Here is a 15,150-nt window from a genome sequence, read left to right as displayed (position 1 = left end):
GCAAGTTGAGAAGAGTTTGGAAATTCAGGAGAGAGCAGATAGTTTTGGGGTTATTTTTCACCAATTTATTTATTTATTTTAAGATGGGGAAAAAAGCACTGATTATGACACCCTCCTGTGTACCTCTTCACACACCCCATTAGCACGGGAGGGTTTCGAGGGGGGGGTGCTTTATCTCCTTCGTTTCCAGCACAGTACACACTTTGGCTACATTTTAAGGGCCTCAGGAGATGGAAATCCCCTGAGTTTTCTTTCTTTCTTTTTTTTTTAAATATATTTATTGGAATATAATTGCTTTACATTGTTGTGTTAGTTTCTGCTGTACAACAAAGTGAATCAGCTATATGTATATATGTATTCCCATATCCCCTCCCTCTTGAGCCTCCTTCCCATCCTCCCTATCCCACCCCTCTAGGTCGTCACAAGCATCGAGCTGATCTCCCTGTGCAATGCAGCAGCTTCCCACTAGCCAACCAATTGAGAGCAGAGGGTTGGGGCCGGGTCCAGGCAGAGGCAGGCAGGTAGGTGGAGGGAGGAATGCTTTTTTAATACAGAAAGTGGAGGTCATGGGAAGCTTATGTGTTCAACCAACATACTAGGGGCATTTCTGACTCTGACAGCACTGTCATTTCCAAGTGATAGAGAACTCAACTCCAGCTGGCCTAAAAATTCAAGAGAATTTTTAATATAAACACACAAGTAATTTAAAATCCCCAAGTAGGGCTTGCTTCAGGAAATGCTCCATCAGTGACTCAGTGACGGGAAGGATCAGGTCTTCCTGTGTCTTCTCTCTGCCTTCTGCAGTGTTGGAGTATCCTCACATTATGCTTGGAGACCCCCCTACTCCCACTCCCTGAAGCTCCATCCTCTCCCCTTAGCGGGGTTCCTCACTGGATCTCTTTCAGAAGAAAGGGGGAAACTTGTCTTTCTCAGAGCTTTTAGCAGAAGTCTACGTGAAGCACACTGCCTCCGGCTGGATGAAGTATCCTTTCCTAAACCAACCATATTGGTGAGGGGTAGGGAATGCTAATTTTCTTATATTAATCACAAGCCAGCCCTGGAATTGGGGTAGGATCATTCTGGGAAAGAGGCAGAGATAAATTTGCTGAAGAAAAATGTGGGTACTATTATGGACAGAATCGTGTCCCCCCCAAAATTCATATGTTGAAGGTCTACCCACAATGTGACTCTATTTGGAGACTGGGCCTTTAAATAAGTAATTAAGGTTAAATGATGTCATTATGATGCTCCCTAATCCAATAACATTGGTGTCCTTATAAGAAGAGGAAGAAACACCGGAGGTGCATTTGCACAGAGGAGAGGCCGTGTGAAGACACTGCAAGAAGGCAGCCATTTGGAAGCCAAGGAGAGAGACCTTAGGAGAAACCAACCCTGCCGGCACCTTGATCTTGGACTGCCAGCTTCCAAAACTGTGAGACAGTGAATTTCCAATCTGTGGTATTTTGTAATGGCAGTGCTAGCTGATGAACACAGGTACAGTGGATAGGAGGAGGAGAGCAAGGATGCTGGATAAACATCCAGTAAATGCCCACTAGGTTCTCTGTGTGCTTGACAGCCTCAAGGAGTTCACTGGGGAGACAACAATCTACACCAAGACCTAGCACTCATTACAGCGAGTATATCCCAGAATTCTCTGAGAGCAAGGAGGATGAGGACTGCATCCAGCCTTGGTGGGATAGGGTGTTCCAGGGAAACCAAGGAAGGCTTCCCAGAGGTGGTGTCACCTGCGCTGAGCCTGAAAGATAACAGAAAGTTGAGTGAAAGAGCAGAAAAGGCAGACTAGGAAAAGAGAGTAATTTATGTAAAGTTAGTGTGAAAATAAATGCCACCCAAATGAGAACAAGCAGAGGCTATTTGGAGTGAGCTATAGCAAGGGAGTCAGCCACCATCACTTGCTTTGGCAGAGACTTAAAGGCAGAGAGGGGAGAGGACAGGTTTTTAGTGAAAGAAAGGGAAGACTTCCTGTATGCTCAGACTGACGTGGGCACCTGGAGGCGGGCTAAGTAGAAGCAGGCATCCCATGTGATTGGTCTGAGAAGCATATTTGTCTTTCCCGGGTTGGTCTTGAGTTGGAAGTACTGGTAAAAAATATCTGAAAGCCTGTAGTCACTGCCCGAGTCCTGACCACTCTGGGCTGTCTGCTGCAGAGGCTGTGGGCCAGGCTCCTGCTGTCGTAGATGGTGTGGCCGTTGTCTGTGCGGTCCTCTCTCAGTGGGTGGATGATCGAGCGAGGACTATTCATGGAACTAGGAATAATTCAGTATAATGGGGTGAGTGGAGGAGCGGCGGATGAGACTGGGCAGGTATGCAAGGGCCTGATCAGGGAGGGCTTTCAAAGCACGTTTTATTTTAAGAGAGACATAAAGGACAGAAGCAGCTGGGGTGGGGATGGACACAGGTTGACCAGGGGTGTCAGGGATTGTGAGGCTGTCCCGAGAAGGCACCCCAGGCCTCAGTGAGGAGATGCTAGCCACGGGAAGCCAGACGGTTTCCAGTGCAGTGCTGCGGCCCCAGCCTGGTGTGCTGTTCCTCACGCCTGCACCTGGCTGTTGCACTCACATGTTTTTGCCACTGGGCGCAGGGTTTCTGCATTTGGGAAGTTAGGCTGTTGCACAGGGGTTTTCAGTTCTTTGTTTTACTAACAGAATCCTTTCTTGAAACGAAACCTTATGCAAAAGCCCAATGTAAAACAAGGACTGTGAAGCAGCTAGCCACCCACCCTCCCCCTCGGAGAGGGCCTGAGGCACTTCCAAAGAAGCCACCCAGCTTCTCTGGACCCATCGTAAACACCCAGCACTAAAAGATTTTTGCAGAATTTTTCAGCTCTGCCCTCACCACCGGGAATAAAACTTTGTGTGATGAAGTGTCTGGGTTTGGAAGCTGAGGGGCTGGCCTTGCCCCAGAGGATACAGCGCCTCCTACAAGGTCTCCCTGCTTCCAGTGTTGTCGATCTACATTCCACCCTCCACGCAGCAGAGTGGTCTTTACAAACAAATCTTATCGGGTCGATTCACCACTTAGAACCCTACAATAGTTTCCTGACATGCTTAGAATATATTTTAATTCCTTACTTTGGCCTTCAGCCCTCTGGGAGTATACTCTTGTCTCCCTCTCCGACTATGACTCGTACTGTTCCCCACGTACCCTCCAAGCTCCAGTCACACCAGCTTCTTTCAGTTTCTTGCATGTCCCCATCTGCTTCCTGCCACTGGACCTTTGCACAGGCAGTTCTATCTGCCTGGAATGTTTTTCTGACCCATCTTTACAGTGTTGGCTCCTTATTGCCATTTATATCTTGGTCAAATGTCACATTTTCACAGAGGCCTTCCTTGCTTTTATCACATCACCATCACTGTAGTTTCTCTTTTCTTTTTTTTAATAGACTTTATTTTTTAGAGCACGTTTAGATTCACAGCAAAATTGAGCAGAGCGTGCAGAGATTTCCCATATGCCTCCTGCCCCCACACATGCACAGCCACCCCTGTGTCATCACCATTCCCACCAGAGTGGTACACTTGTTACAACTGATGGACCTACATTGACACATCGTTATCACCCAAAGTCCATAGTTGGCAATAGGGTTTACTCCTGGTATTGTACATTCTATGAGTTTTGACAAATTATAATGATACCATTAGAGTATCACACAGAGTAGTTTCATTGCCCTAAAAATCCTCTGTGCTCCACCTATTCATCCCTCCTTCCCTCCAACCCCTGATCTTTTTATTGTCTCCATAGTTTTGCCTTTTCCGGAATGTTCCATAGTTAGAATCATACAGTAGGTAGCTTTTTCAGATTGGCTTCTTTCACTTACTAATAGGCATTTAAGTTTCTTCCATGTCTTTTCAAGGCTTGATAGCTCATTCCCTTTTAGTGCTAAAAAAATATTCCATTGTCTGGATGGACCAGTTTATTTATCTATTTACTTACTGAAGGACAACTTGGGTGCTTCCAAATTTGGCAATTATGGAAAAGGCTACTGTAAACGTTGTGTGCAGGTCAGATTGTATTTCCTTCTTTGCACTTACTGCTGCCTGATTTTGTTGTTGTTGTTGCTGTTCAACGTTTATTTCCTGTCTTCCCCACTGAGACGTAGGCTCTGCAAGAGTAGAGAAACCTCAGCTCTTGTCCCTGTCTATTCTCTAGACTGGCGCCTGCCACCAGGTCTGGTAAGTGAACGAATGGCCAGCTGACTGCTGGCCAAAAGTCCAAGGCGGGTTCTGCTGCAGGGGCCGTGGTGCTGCCGACTGAGGCGTGTCTCCGCGCAGCCTGTCTTTTCTCCCCATCACTTCAGATGTGTTGTGAACACCACAGCTTGCTCAGAATGGGGCTGCGGGAATGCGGGGAGCTCCTGACGGCGACAGCCTGTGGGAGCTGTGGGCCTCTCGTCCATCTGCCAGGGACAGCTTGTGGAATCAACACCAGGGGCCCCCCAATCTGGGGAAGGAAAGCAAACCAGGACCCAGAAGAAGGGAAAAATAGAAAAGCACCCTGATTGCGGTTGGATAAGTAGTATTGCTCCTTGGAGCAGTTGCTGGTAGTGTCCTGGAGGTAGTTCAAAGCCCGATGGATAGCACTAGCTAACATTTCTTGAGCTTGTACCCCCATGCTTTGTTAAGTGCTTTCTATAGGATTTGGGGTATCAAGTCACAGTGGCAGCCCTCTGGGATAGGTGCTTCTATTATATGCATTTTTCAGATGAGAAACACAAAGCTCCAAAGTTTCAGTACTTGCCCGTGATCCCCCCTTGTAAGTGGGGAGCGGCTTCAAACCCAGGTGGTTTTGCTGCGTGGCCAATGCTCTTGAACTCACCCGAGAGAGGCTGTCATGTCTGCTGTCCCCCCCAGTGGCTGATCATCACTCAACTCACGTGCGCTTTCCTGGGCCCCATCTTAGATATTTTGAATTCAAATCTCCCACAGGGCTTGCAAATTTAAAGTCCTTGGGTTCAAGAAGGCCTAAGTGTGTGAAGCACTCCCATGTAAGATAACAGAGGTTCTAAGGGCATTCAAATTTTAAAAAAAGTTTTAATCTGCAGGCTTGATTTGACGCCCTACCTAGAAGTTTGAGGATCCAAGTATTTGTGTATTTAAAGAGTACCCAGGGGGGCTTCCCTGGTGGCGCAGTGGTTGAGAGTCCGCCTGCCGATGCAGGGGACGCAGGTTCGTGCCCTGGTCCGGGAAGATCCCACATGCCGCGAAGCGGCTGGGCCCGTGAGCCATGGCCGCTGAGCCTGCGCGTCCGGAGCCTGTGCTCTGCAACGGGAAAGGCCACAGCAGTGAGAGGCCCGCGTACCGCAAAAAAAATAAAATAAAATAAAGAGTACCCAGGTAATCCTGATAAGCATCCAGTTTCCCTCCTGTGGGGGCACATTGTCAGGGACACATCTGACCAAATGCCATATGGATTCTTTATGAAAAGCAGTGAGCTCAGCACATCACATGCAGAACACTTCATATTCAGGTGACTCTATTCTCTTTTTTCTTTTCTTTCTTCTTCTTCTTCTTCTTTTTTTTTTTTTTTTGGCTTTTCTTTTCACACAGTGGATTGGGGTACGGGCATCTCAGGTACACAAGAATTGAATTAATCATATTCTCTAGTTCATAGTACACCACCAGTCCACACAAGATTTCTCTTGGTTTTATTTATTTTTGTTCTTTTCCTCACTCCCCGTGCAATAGGCCCCCCTTCAATGTATTTTGTAGCCTTACAGTTCACCTCTTTCCTGTTTGATTCGATATAAAAGGATCCTTCAGGTACATCATAGTGGCAGTGTGTGTGGGTGGTGTGTCTCATTTTCATGATTGGTTTTGTACGATGGCTGTGGATCATTCTTCCTTGCATCTCAGAGAAGCATCTGCCTCTCTGGAACTTCCTCCCATTTGATCCTTCTTTTGCCCCCGTGGAGCTACACAGAAAAATTCCACGCCCTCTTCCGACTTTCCAAGACAGTCATCACCACCCCCTCTTCTGCAGCCTCTATCTGCCCTCTCAAGGATATGGGATTTTCCTTATTCCTCCACGGGATGCTCCACAGTTAGATAGCATTTCCCTTGAAGAGCCCTGACAACTCCACCCCCAAGCCCCGCCCCCGGCTGGATGGTCTGCTTCTCCTCTCCCAGCGATAACCTGCAATTTGTTTATTCATTTATTCTTTGATGGACATTCGGGCTCGTTCCACCTCTCAGCTATTGTGAATGATGCTGCTATGAACATGTGTGTACATGTACTTGTTTGAGTCCCTGTTTTTGATTCTTCAGGACATATACCTAAGAGCAGAAATACGGGCTCATATGGTAATTCTTTGCTTAATTTTTTGAGGTACTGCAAAACTATACATTTCTTTTTTAAGTTGCAACTTTGCTTAGGACCTATCATGCATATTGAGAGACAGGGAAATTGGATGGAAAAACCCTGAGTTAGGAATCAGGAGACCTGGGTTCTTTTCCTAGCTTTGCCACTAACCTGCACAGTGACCCTGAGCACATCACTTCCCCTTTCTCCGCTCTTGTTTCCTCATCTGAGAAGTAAGGGGATTGCATAAAGCTACATGCTCTTTAAATTATCTTCCTTTTTAAAGATTTTATTGGAAAAATTGGATTCCAGGAGAAGAGAGAGAGAGAATTGTCAAACAGCTAAACGTGATTATTTCTCTGTTCTTTTCCTGCTGTGTTTTTAAATTGTGAGTTAAAGACACCCCAAATAATTGGACTTTCTTCTTGCCAATGTGTATCTAGTTAATGAATAGCTTCTGGCTTCCCGTTTCCATCAAGATTCCCAGAATAAGATATCCTTCTCTTTCCCATCACTTCCTACCACTTGGCAGCTCCTGAACAAAACATGGCGGTCATGGAGCCAAGACTGGAGCCATCCCCACTGTCCTCCTGGAAGGAAAGCTGAACCTCCCCCCAGTGCCGGTTCCCTCAGCACTAAGGTTGCAGTTGGATAACCTGAGTCGAGTCTTTAGAAATGCAGGAGCCACGGAGAGGCATTCGCAGACTCTTTTTGAGACAGTGTGAGGATCATCTTAGGAGAAAGAACCAAAGACCTGCTGTGATGCCTTCCAGCCAGACAGTCCCCGCCTTGGGACATTTTGTACTTTCTTAACTCTCTTACAGCTGGATGGTTCCCTGGCCAGAGAGCAGTGCCTGTGTAGGGAGGGAATTTTGTCCTCCACTGATTGGAAGCCTTCGCAGTTTGCTGCCCAGGTCCAAAGCCTGTGTTCTCCTGCGCCGCCTGGTGGTTTTGTGGGGAAACAGGTTTAAAAAATGTGATCCAAGTGGTTTATTATTTTATTTGCTCATTTTTCATCCAAAATAATATTTGCTCATTTTTATTTGCTCATTTCATTCATCCAAAACCATCACATGGTTTTGAGTGCCTGCTATGTTTTAGGCACTATGCTGTATTCCAGGAATCACAAGACGAGGCACCTTCCCTTACAGTACCTTCCTTTCTATAGGGGGTACAGACTAGTGACTTTTAGAGTACTTTTAGAATACAAAGTGACAAGTGCTATAATAGGGGGTCATGAGTGGTGTTCAGGAGCGCAGACAAGGGGGCACATAAGTCATACTTAGCATAGCCTGATGAGAGAAGGCAGGTGCAAAGAGTGTTCTAGACAGAAGTTAATCTGTGCAGAAGTCAGCACAACAGAGCATTATGCACTGAAAGACCTGGTAGAAGACCCATGGTGGCCGGAACACAGAACACGAGGGGATGGTGATAAGAAATGACCTTGCAGACGGGGCTGCATCATGCAGGGCTCCTGAGCCATTTCACGGGCTTCAGCTTCAACTTCGGAGCAGCAGTGAGCTAGTGAGTTTGACTAGGGGAGTGGCATAGTTATACTTGCATTTGAGGAGTAAGCACTCTGGTTGTGGATGGAGAATGAACCAGAGAGGCAAGAGTAGACGTGGGGAGAGACCATTTAGGAAGCTGTTGCAGTAATTGGCGTGAAACAGTGGTGCCCAAAACCAAGGAGGAAGCAATGGGAAAGGAGACCAGCAGATGGAGTCCAGAAATACACATGAGGTTGGAGGCTGGTATTGGGCCCAGCTTCCAGGAAAGAAATTGCTGAAATCTGAATCAGCATCCTCTAGTTTGCTCACATCCCGGCACAGGGCATGCCTTACACCCTCAGTCTGGAAAGCTGCGAGACGGTGGGGTTGTACAGGTGATACAGGCTTCGTTTTGCTGCCAAATTGTTTTAAACAATGTGTCCATTTGCTAGATGGCTGTTGGTCCAGCAAAGCTGGAGGAATTGTGGGGAAACTGCCTCCCACTGTCCTCTTTGCTTTCTTTGGCTCCATGGTAGGTAGAACAGCAAAATGGACCAGTTTTTACAACTCGGTGTTTCCGAGCCTCGGGCAGTTTTATAGCTCATTATCTGAGCCTCAGCTTAGGCCATGCTTGCTCTTCTCTCTCAGGACAAGGGGAAAAGGGTTTGTCTCTCAAGGACCTGTTCCAGGCTCCTTGGACAGCCATTTTTACCCCTTACCCCTGTAAGCCCTGGAATGACGTCTGGTGCTTAAGGATGTGAACATCGTGCTGTCATAAATGTTGCTTATTCTACCAACCTTCCTGGAGCCTCCTGTCCTGGGCCCTCATCTCAGCACTGCCTTTATCTCTTAAGGGACAACATCAGGGACCACCGCCAAATATTTAGCTGCACAAAGTATTTGCAGAAATCATTCATTTACAAAAAGTCTTTGGGGCAACCAAGTTTTCACTTACCAAACTTCCGGCCCACAGTGCGCTCCCCTCCCCCTCTCTCTGGGTCAAAGGACAGCACTGTGATCTTGTCTCTGTGCTGCTACCCCAGACACACTCGGCCTCGGGTCCACTCATCACACGTGGTTCATAGAGGCTGTGAGATTGGTGCATTTCCTGCTGGCTCAGTGCATGACACCTTCTAGGTGCTGGACCTGGGAGCCAGTGTTTGTTTTCATGACTGTTCTATGCTGAGTTGTCCTTCCTTCTAGAATACTGGTTCTCCACAGGGGGTGGTTTTGCCCTCCAGGGGACAGTTGTCAATATCTAGAGACATGTTTTGATTGGAGGCAGGAGTGAGCTCTACTGGCATCTAGTGGGTAGAGGCCAGGAATGCTGCTCAACGTGCTACAATACCCAAGACAGTTCCCCACACAGAGAATCACTGGGTCCCCAGAGTCAATAGTGCAAGGTTAAGAAACCCTGTATTGGAACATAGGTCTCTATCCAAGGGGACCCTTGAGTCCTCGAGGCCCTGTAGGATTGCTGGAGCAAACCAAGAGTTCAAGAAAAACTCACCTGTCATCACATTTCTTTCCACAGCTGAGCTCTGTCCGGGAGGCCCAGTTACAGCGGCTGGAGGCTGTGGGCCAGGGAGCAGGGAGCGAGGCCCAGTGCTCAGGATGGCCAGGCAGCAGCCACCGCCCTGGGTCCACACAGCCTTCCTCTTCTGCCTGCTCAGCCTCAGCGGGGCCATCGAGATTCCCATGGATCGTGAGTCCTGCGCTGTCCTCTTTTATTCTCCTGATTTGTGGCAGAGGAATTGGAGGGTAGGGAAGGTCAGGGGAGAGTGAAGACCATTCAGAGATGTTTGGGGATGGGGAAGCAGTGGCTTCTGGATTCAGAGCTGGGTTTCCCTCCGAAGAATCGATGCAGGTGGCCTCATACTTGGGGACCTGAGTCCTTGAGTCGCAGTGCCGTCTCTCAGGGCCATGGCTGCGAGGATGGCTGCCTGCAGCCTGCTGAGTGGGACCAGAGCCGGCAGAGTTTGGAAGTCTAGTGTCACTGGGGAGTTCTTCCCTCCACACCCCTCCCTCGGCCCTCCGTCGTCTTGACTTACCTATCGAAGTGGAGTTTCCAGGGGCCGAGCGTGGTGGACAGCTCTTATTTGCCTTTCTCATATGTCCAGGTCCTCTTGGCTGAAGTGATGAGGGGGACAGATGGCCTGGGAGGGTTGAGAAGGAGATTACTTCTGCAAAAGACTGTGGCTAAATGAGACATTAAAATAGAGCCCCATTATAATGTCACCGTGGGAGAACCAGGCATGGATTCCTTCTGTTTCTTTTCAACTTCCCCATGGTAAAGTTGAAAAGTAAAATCCATGGCATCTGTTTACCGTGGTGGGGGAATTATTCGGCCATCAGGATCATAAAGTAAAGCTTAAAATGCTGATCTAATAGCCATGTCTCCAGCAACCGTATCTGGTGTTGCAATCATAAATGGCCCGTTGACTGGCAGCCATGCTCCTTGGCTCTGCATTTAGATGTGTACCACCTTTGCCACAATTCTGACACTTCTGCCAGAAAGTCTTGGCATCCCGGTGCTATGAGGTAGACATACCACCTCTGTCCCCTGTTCCCTGCTTCTAGGAATAGATGGGGCCCACGTGTTGCCAGCATTGACTTGGGCTCTCTCCAGGTGACAGGTGTCTGGGGAGGGGTGAGAGAGTGATATAGCCTCCAAGAAGTCCCCACTGAGCTCTCCAAAACCAGCCGCTGGGGCCTGGAATTAGCACAGCTTGGAGAAGAGTTGCAGGTATCTCTGCTCCCCGCCCCCGACTTCACCAGTAATAGTTGCTCAGAGGAGTGGGTGCTTCTGGACGGAGGAGGCCAGGAGAAACTCTAAGCTGGACCCTGAGCAAGATGGACAAGGTCCCTACTGCCCTCCCTATGGCCCCAACGTGTGTATGTGTGTACTTGTGTACATGTGTGTGTGTGTGCGCACTCGCACGCACGCACTTAGGGAGGGAGGGAGAGGGGAGTTGTAAAGGGGACTGTTCCCATGGAGACCATCTGCACTGCTGGCTCAAGGATAGTTTCTCATTAACAGTCCCAGGCAGATAGTCTAATAAGAAGCATGATAAGGCCTCGTCCTTGGAGAGGAGAGGGGCTGCAGAGGAAATTGCGTTATGAAGGAAGTGGTGAAGGCTCATTTCTCTTCTGCCGCTTCTCCTCACTCACTCACCTGCCACTTTGATCCCCGGGGCTGGTGGGTGAGGGGTTCCTGCAAGGTGAACCTGTAAACAGATGGCTTTGATGTCTGTGTTAGGAATCTGGAGTCCTAAAGCTCAGCTGTGCCCCGGGCAGGACCCCCCCGCAGTCAGTCTCTCCAGAGCACCACCTGTGGGCCAGAGAGCTGCCAGGACCCTGAGGAGGGTCTGCAGGACCCCTTCCCATGTGTTCACGAGAACTCAGGTCCCTACTTGCTCAAGGTCACACAGCAAACGGGTGATGGACTCATGGAAAGAACCCAGGCCTCTTGGATCCCCAGTCTGGCACAACATGCCGCACCCCTACCTCTGGTAATCTGCCCCCTTTTAGCTCCTCTTGGAGCCCCCATTATTCTCCCTGGAGTAGCAGCTGCTGTGTGCTTAATAGAGAGCTAAGAGCTCTCCAGGCATCATCTCCCATGATTGTCACAGCGAATCCATGAAGTAGGTATTATCCTTAGCTGACAGGTTAGAAATCTGAGGAGCAGAGAAACAAAGCTGTTTTCTCCTGCTCATAGTGGCGGGGCCAGTGTTCCTCTGAATGAAGAGGTGAGTCCTTCTGCAAAGCCACTCCCAGTGCCCTGGGCTGTGCACTCCTGCCGCAGCTGCTGGAGCCTGCCTCATACATACTTGTGCCTCCCTGGTTGCTGCAGGCACAGTGGCCGTGGCGACGTCTCCAGACTGAGTCTACAAAAGCTGAATGCAAGGCAAGAGTGAGGCAAGCCCTTCAGAGAATACCCAGTTGCCATGGGAAGAAGTCCTCTTCAGCCAGGACTTTCCCTCCCCCTGGGCCCAGGATAGACGCCCCCCAGATTATCTGAGCCCATCCTTCCATCTCACCCTGGGCTGAGCCCCAGTGGAATGGGCTGGGGAAAGATCGGGCTTTCTCCCCTCCACCCCCAGCTTTATTGAGATATTATTGACATATATGTCAATTTAAGGTGTACAACTCGATGATTTGATGCACATACACAGTAGGAAATGGTCACCAGAATAGGGTGAGTTAACACATCCGTCTCCTCACATAGTTACCTTTTTGTGTGTGTGGTGATAACTTTGAAGATCTCTCATAACAATTTACAAGTATATAGTACAGTACAGTTAATTATCGTTGCCATGCTGTACATGAGATCCTCAGAACTTATCCATCTTGTAGCTGAAAGTTGGTGCCCCTTGGCCAGCATCCCCCTACTTGCCCCACCCCCGGCCCCTGGCAACCACCATCCTACTCCCTATTTCTTTCAGTTTGACTTTTTTAGATTCTACATATAAGTGAGAACACACAGTGTTTGTCTTTCTCTGACTTATTCTCACTTAGCATAATGACCTCAGGGTCCATCCATGCTGTTGCAAAAGGCAGGAGAGGTATCTGCACCCCCACGTTCATGCAGCATTGCTCACAATAGCCAACGGGAACCACCTCAGATCAGGCGCTCGCAACTTTCTCTGTGTGTTGGCTGGAAGGGACTGAGGGGCTCCGGCCAGAGGCTCCCCGGCCCGGCGTGCCCTCCACTCGCTTCCCCTTTGCGAGGGCGTCGTCTGTGCCTTAAGGACCAGGGCGCTGCTTCTGCCCTGGGGAGCTTGGGTGCAGCAGCCTTCCTGGAACGGACCCCCGGGCCGAGGCACAATCCTTCATTGAACACTCGGCCTCCCGTTCCCACTGCTCTGCCAGCCGAGTCACATGTACCCCAACTCACCACCCCGAGCAGAACAGCATGACCTTTGGAAAAAGCAAAGGGTTGCCCCATCCACCGGAGTGATTTTGCCAGAAAAGTGAGTCTGCTGGCAGCTTGCCCCTCCGTCTCCCTCCCCACATCAAAGAACTCAGCATTTTTCTCCTAGGAACCCACAGAGGAGGTCCCTGGGGTAGGAGAAACACTTCCTCCTCACTGTCATCCCGGGCAGTGAGGCTGCAGGACACCTCAGCAAAGCACACACACATACACACACACTCCATTCTCCAAGGGATGACTGCTTTGGTGGTAGATATCAGAGCCAGGGAAAGAAAAGTGGTTCATGAATAAAGAAACCTTGCAGACTGGGCAGGCATCTGCCTCACCCCCTGCAGAGACCATTGGAAGACTTTTCCTCCCCCTTGGAAGTCAAAAGAGCAAATTCATTCTCCACTTGACATCGTCATCCAGCAACTTCCATAGAAGGAGAGAGGGCAAGTGGTGTGACACGGGGGGCAGGGGCGTTCCCGGGACTAGATGGGTCGCCTTTGTCCCTAGGAAGGCTGTCCTCGCTGTCTTCTCCCTGTGGCGGCATGTCCTCTGGGTTGATTGTGTCCCTGTAATAAACCCCTTGGTAGCACCATGGTGGCTGCAGATGTCATTACCTCTTTAGGCAAGTAGTTTCTCAGGAGGCCCCCGGCCTGACTTCAGTGTGGGGCTGGGGACAGCATCCTGAGCGTCTCCCCTCCCCCAAGCTCTGTCCAAAGTGTCGAGAACAGAGTGCCAAGACCCTACCAGACGAGCTCATCTCTCCGGCCAAGGATGGATTTGCAAAAAGAGCTCTCGACCAGCAGTGGGAGAGCTGATTCTCATTCCTATTCTGCAACAAACTTCCTATGTGACCTTAACTGAGTGACTTCCCTTCCAAGAACCTGAGATTCCCTGGGCAACGTCTAGGGCTGTTTCCATTGAACTGGCCTTTATATAAAAGAAGCTGGAAGCCCATGTGGGCAAAGCAGATCCTTTGTCAGGCTTTCCGTCCAGGGTGAGGCCAGAGTCCTCAAATGGATAGGAGGACCCAAGAGACGTCAACTGGGTCTGGAGTTGAAGAACCCAGGGGTCTGGGCTGGTTGTCAAAGGAGTAGGTCAGGTGTCAGCCCTGCTGCTCCGGACAATGGTCCCTTACCCCCAGCTCCCCCTCCCTGCCCAGCCCCACTGATTTTCCAGAATTACCTTTCTTGGGCCGTGGCAGGGAAATCATAGAGGGTGAAGATGCTGCAGTGGGGCGCTCCACAGAGCCTGTGTTCAGAAACCACAGATTTCTGCTGTTCCCCTGGACTTTTCTTTTCCCTTTTGTTTCCTGCCAGGGCTGCCCCAGGCACATGGTAAAGCAGATAAAATTTCTCTTCAGTGCCCGAACAGGCCACACAACCCTGGCCCAGTGAAAGAATTGTTTTGAACCTCTCCATAAGCCTTACTCTCAACACTTTCACTTCCTGATAGCACGTGTAGCAGGGCCCTCATCCCTGCTACCCTCCGTCTCCCCTCTCTGTCTCCCTTCTCTCTCCTGTGGCTCCTGTTGCATCTCTTAGTCCCGTCTTAACTCTGCCTTCTCCAGGCCGCCCCCTCTCTGAGCCCCTAAACTCCCCTTGCGTAGCTCACTGCGGTCAAGTCAGAAAGCTTTGAGGTCACCGTGCTCAGCCTTCCCCCAGGAAGCGATCACTCGGAAAAGGTCAGCTCACAACACCGGCAGTGTCTGACATCCCCACCAGCATGAAATAAGAATGGCATACAGAAATATAATCATGTAATATATATATTGTATAATGGTAAGGGAAAAAGTTATAGCAACACATGTTCTCTTTTCTGCAGACAAATTTTAACCAAGCCCTTCTCCCCCCCCGAGAGTATACCCTCTAAAACCTCTGAAACCTTGCTATTCAAAGTGTGGTCCACAGACCACCAGCACCGCCATCACCAGGCTGCTTGTCAAAAAGGCAGAAGCTCAGACCCCGCCCAGACCTACTGAGTCAGAACCTGCATTTTAACCAGACCCCCCTGCAAGGTGATTCTCATGCTTCTCAAAGTGTGAGAAGCCCAAACCCCAAACATGCGCACACCTGTACATGAGCACATGCACATCTCAGGTGAGCGCCGGGGAAAATTTGTGCCACCTGCCTCTTTACCCTCTTTGTAAAAAGCACAGAAAGGAGTGGTGGGCTCTGCTTCATCCCCAGAGTTTTTCAGAAGCAGAGTTTCCCTAGAACAATATACTTCTGCCATGAGCAGACGACGATAATTCATCCGTCCCTCGAGTTTTCCAAAGGATGGCAAAGGAGGAGACCATGAGGAGAGAAGGTGCTTTCAGGTGTGAAAGAGAAGAAGGTGTAGAGGGAGGAGTGAGGCCTGTGGACCTGGCTGGGCCCTCGGGCTTCCCCCTGTAGCGGTGGTTCAGATCCACTCCTTCCCTGGTGC

The 15,150-nt window shown here is 49.6% G+C and overlaps 1 protein-coding gene across 24 annotated transcripts in view; it reads left to right on the top strand.

Moving 5' to 3' along the window:
• Window positions 1–15,150, top strand: part of NFASC (neurofascin) — a 189,361-nt gene that overhangs the window by 104,744 nt on the left and 69,467 nt on the right. For 12 of the 24 annotated variants that reach the window (XM_067729273.1, XM_067729274.1, XM_067729272.1 and 9 more), the window contains one exon: window positions 9,337–9,507. In XM_067729273.1, the coding sequence (XP_067585374.1) occupies window positions 9,417–9,507 (91 nt within the window). In that variant the 5' untranslated portion in view covers window positions 9,337–9,416. Of the gene's footprint in view, window positions 1–9,336; window positions 9,508–15,150 lie in introns of those variants that run through there. The other 12 variants (XM_067729284.1, XM_067729268.1, XM_067729289.1 and 9 more) reach the window with 1 other exon arrangement.

The sequence above is a fragment of the Pseudorca crassidens genome, chromosome 2 (assembly GCF_039906515.1).
Source record: "Pseudorca crassidens isolate mPseCra1 chromosome 2, mPseCra1.hap1, whole genome shotgun sequence".
Lineage (NCBI taxonomy): Eukaryota > Metazoa > Chordata > Mammalia > Artiodactyla > Delphinidae > Pseudorca > Pseudorca crassidens.
Note: the sequence above shows the minus strand (reverse complement) of the source record. Positions and strands in the feature narration are given on the sequence as shown.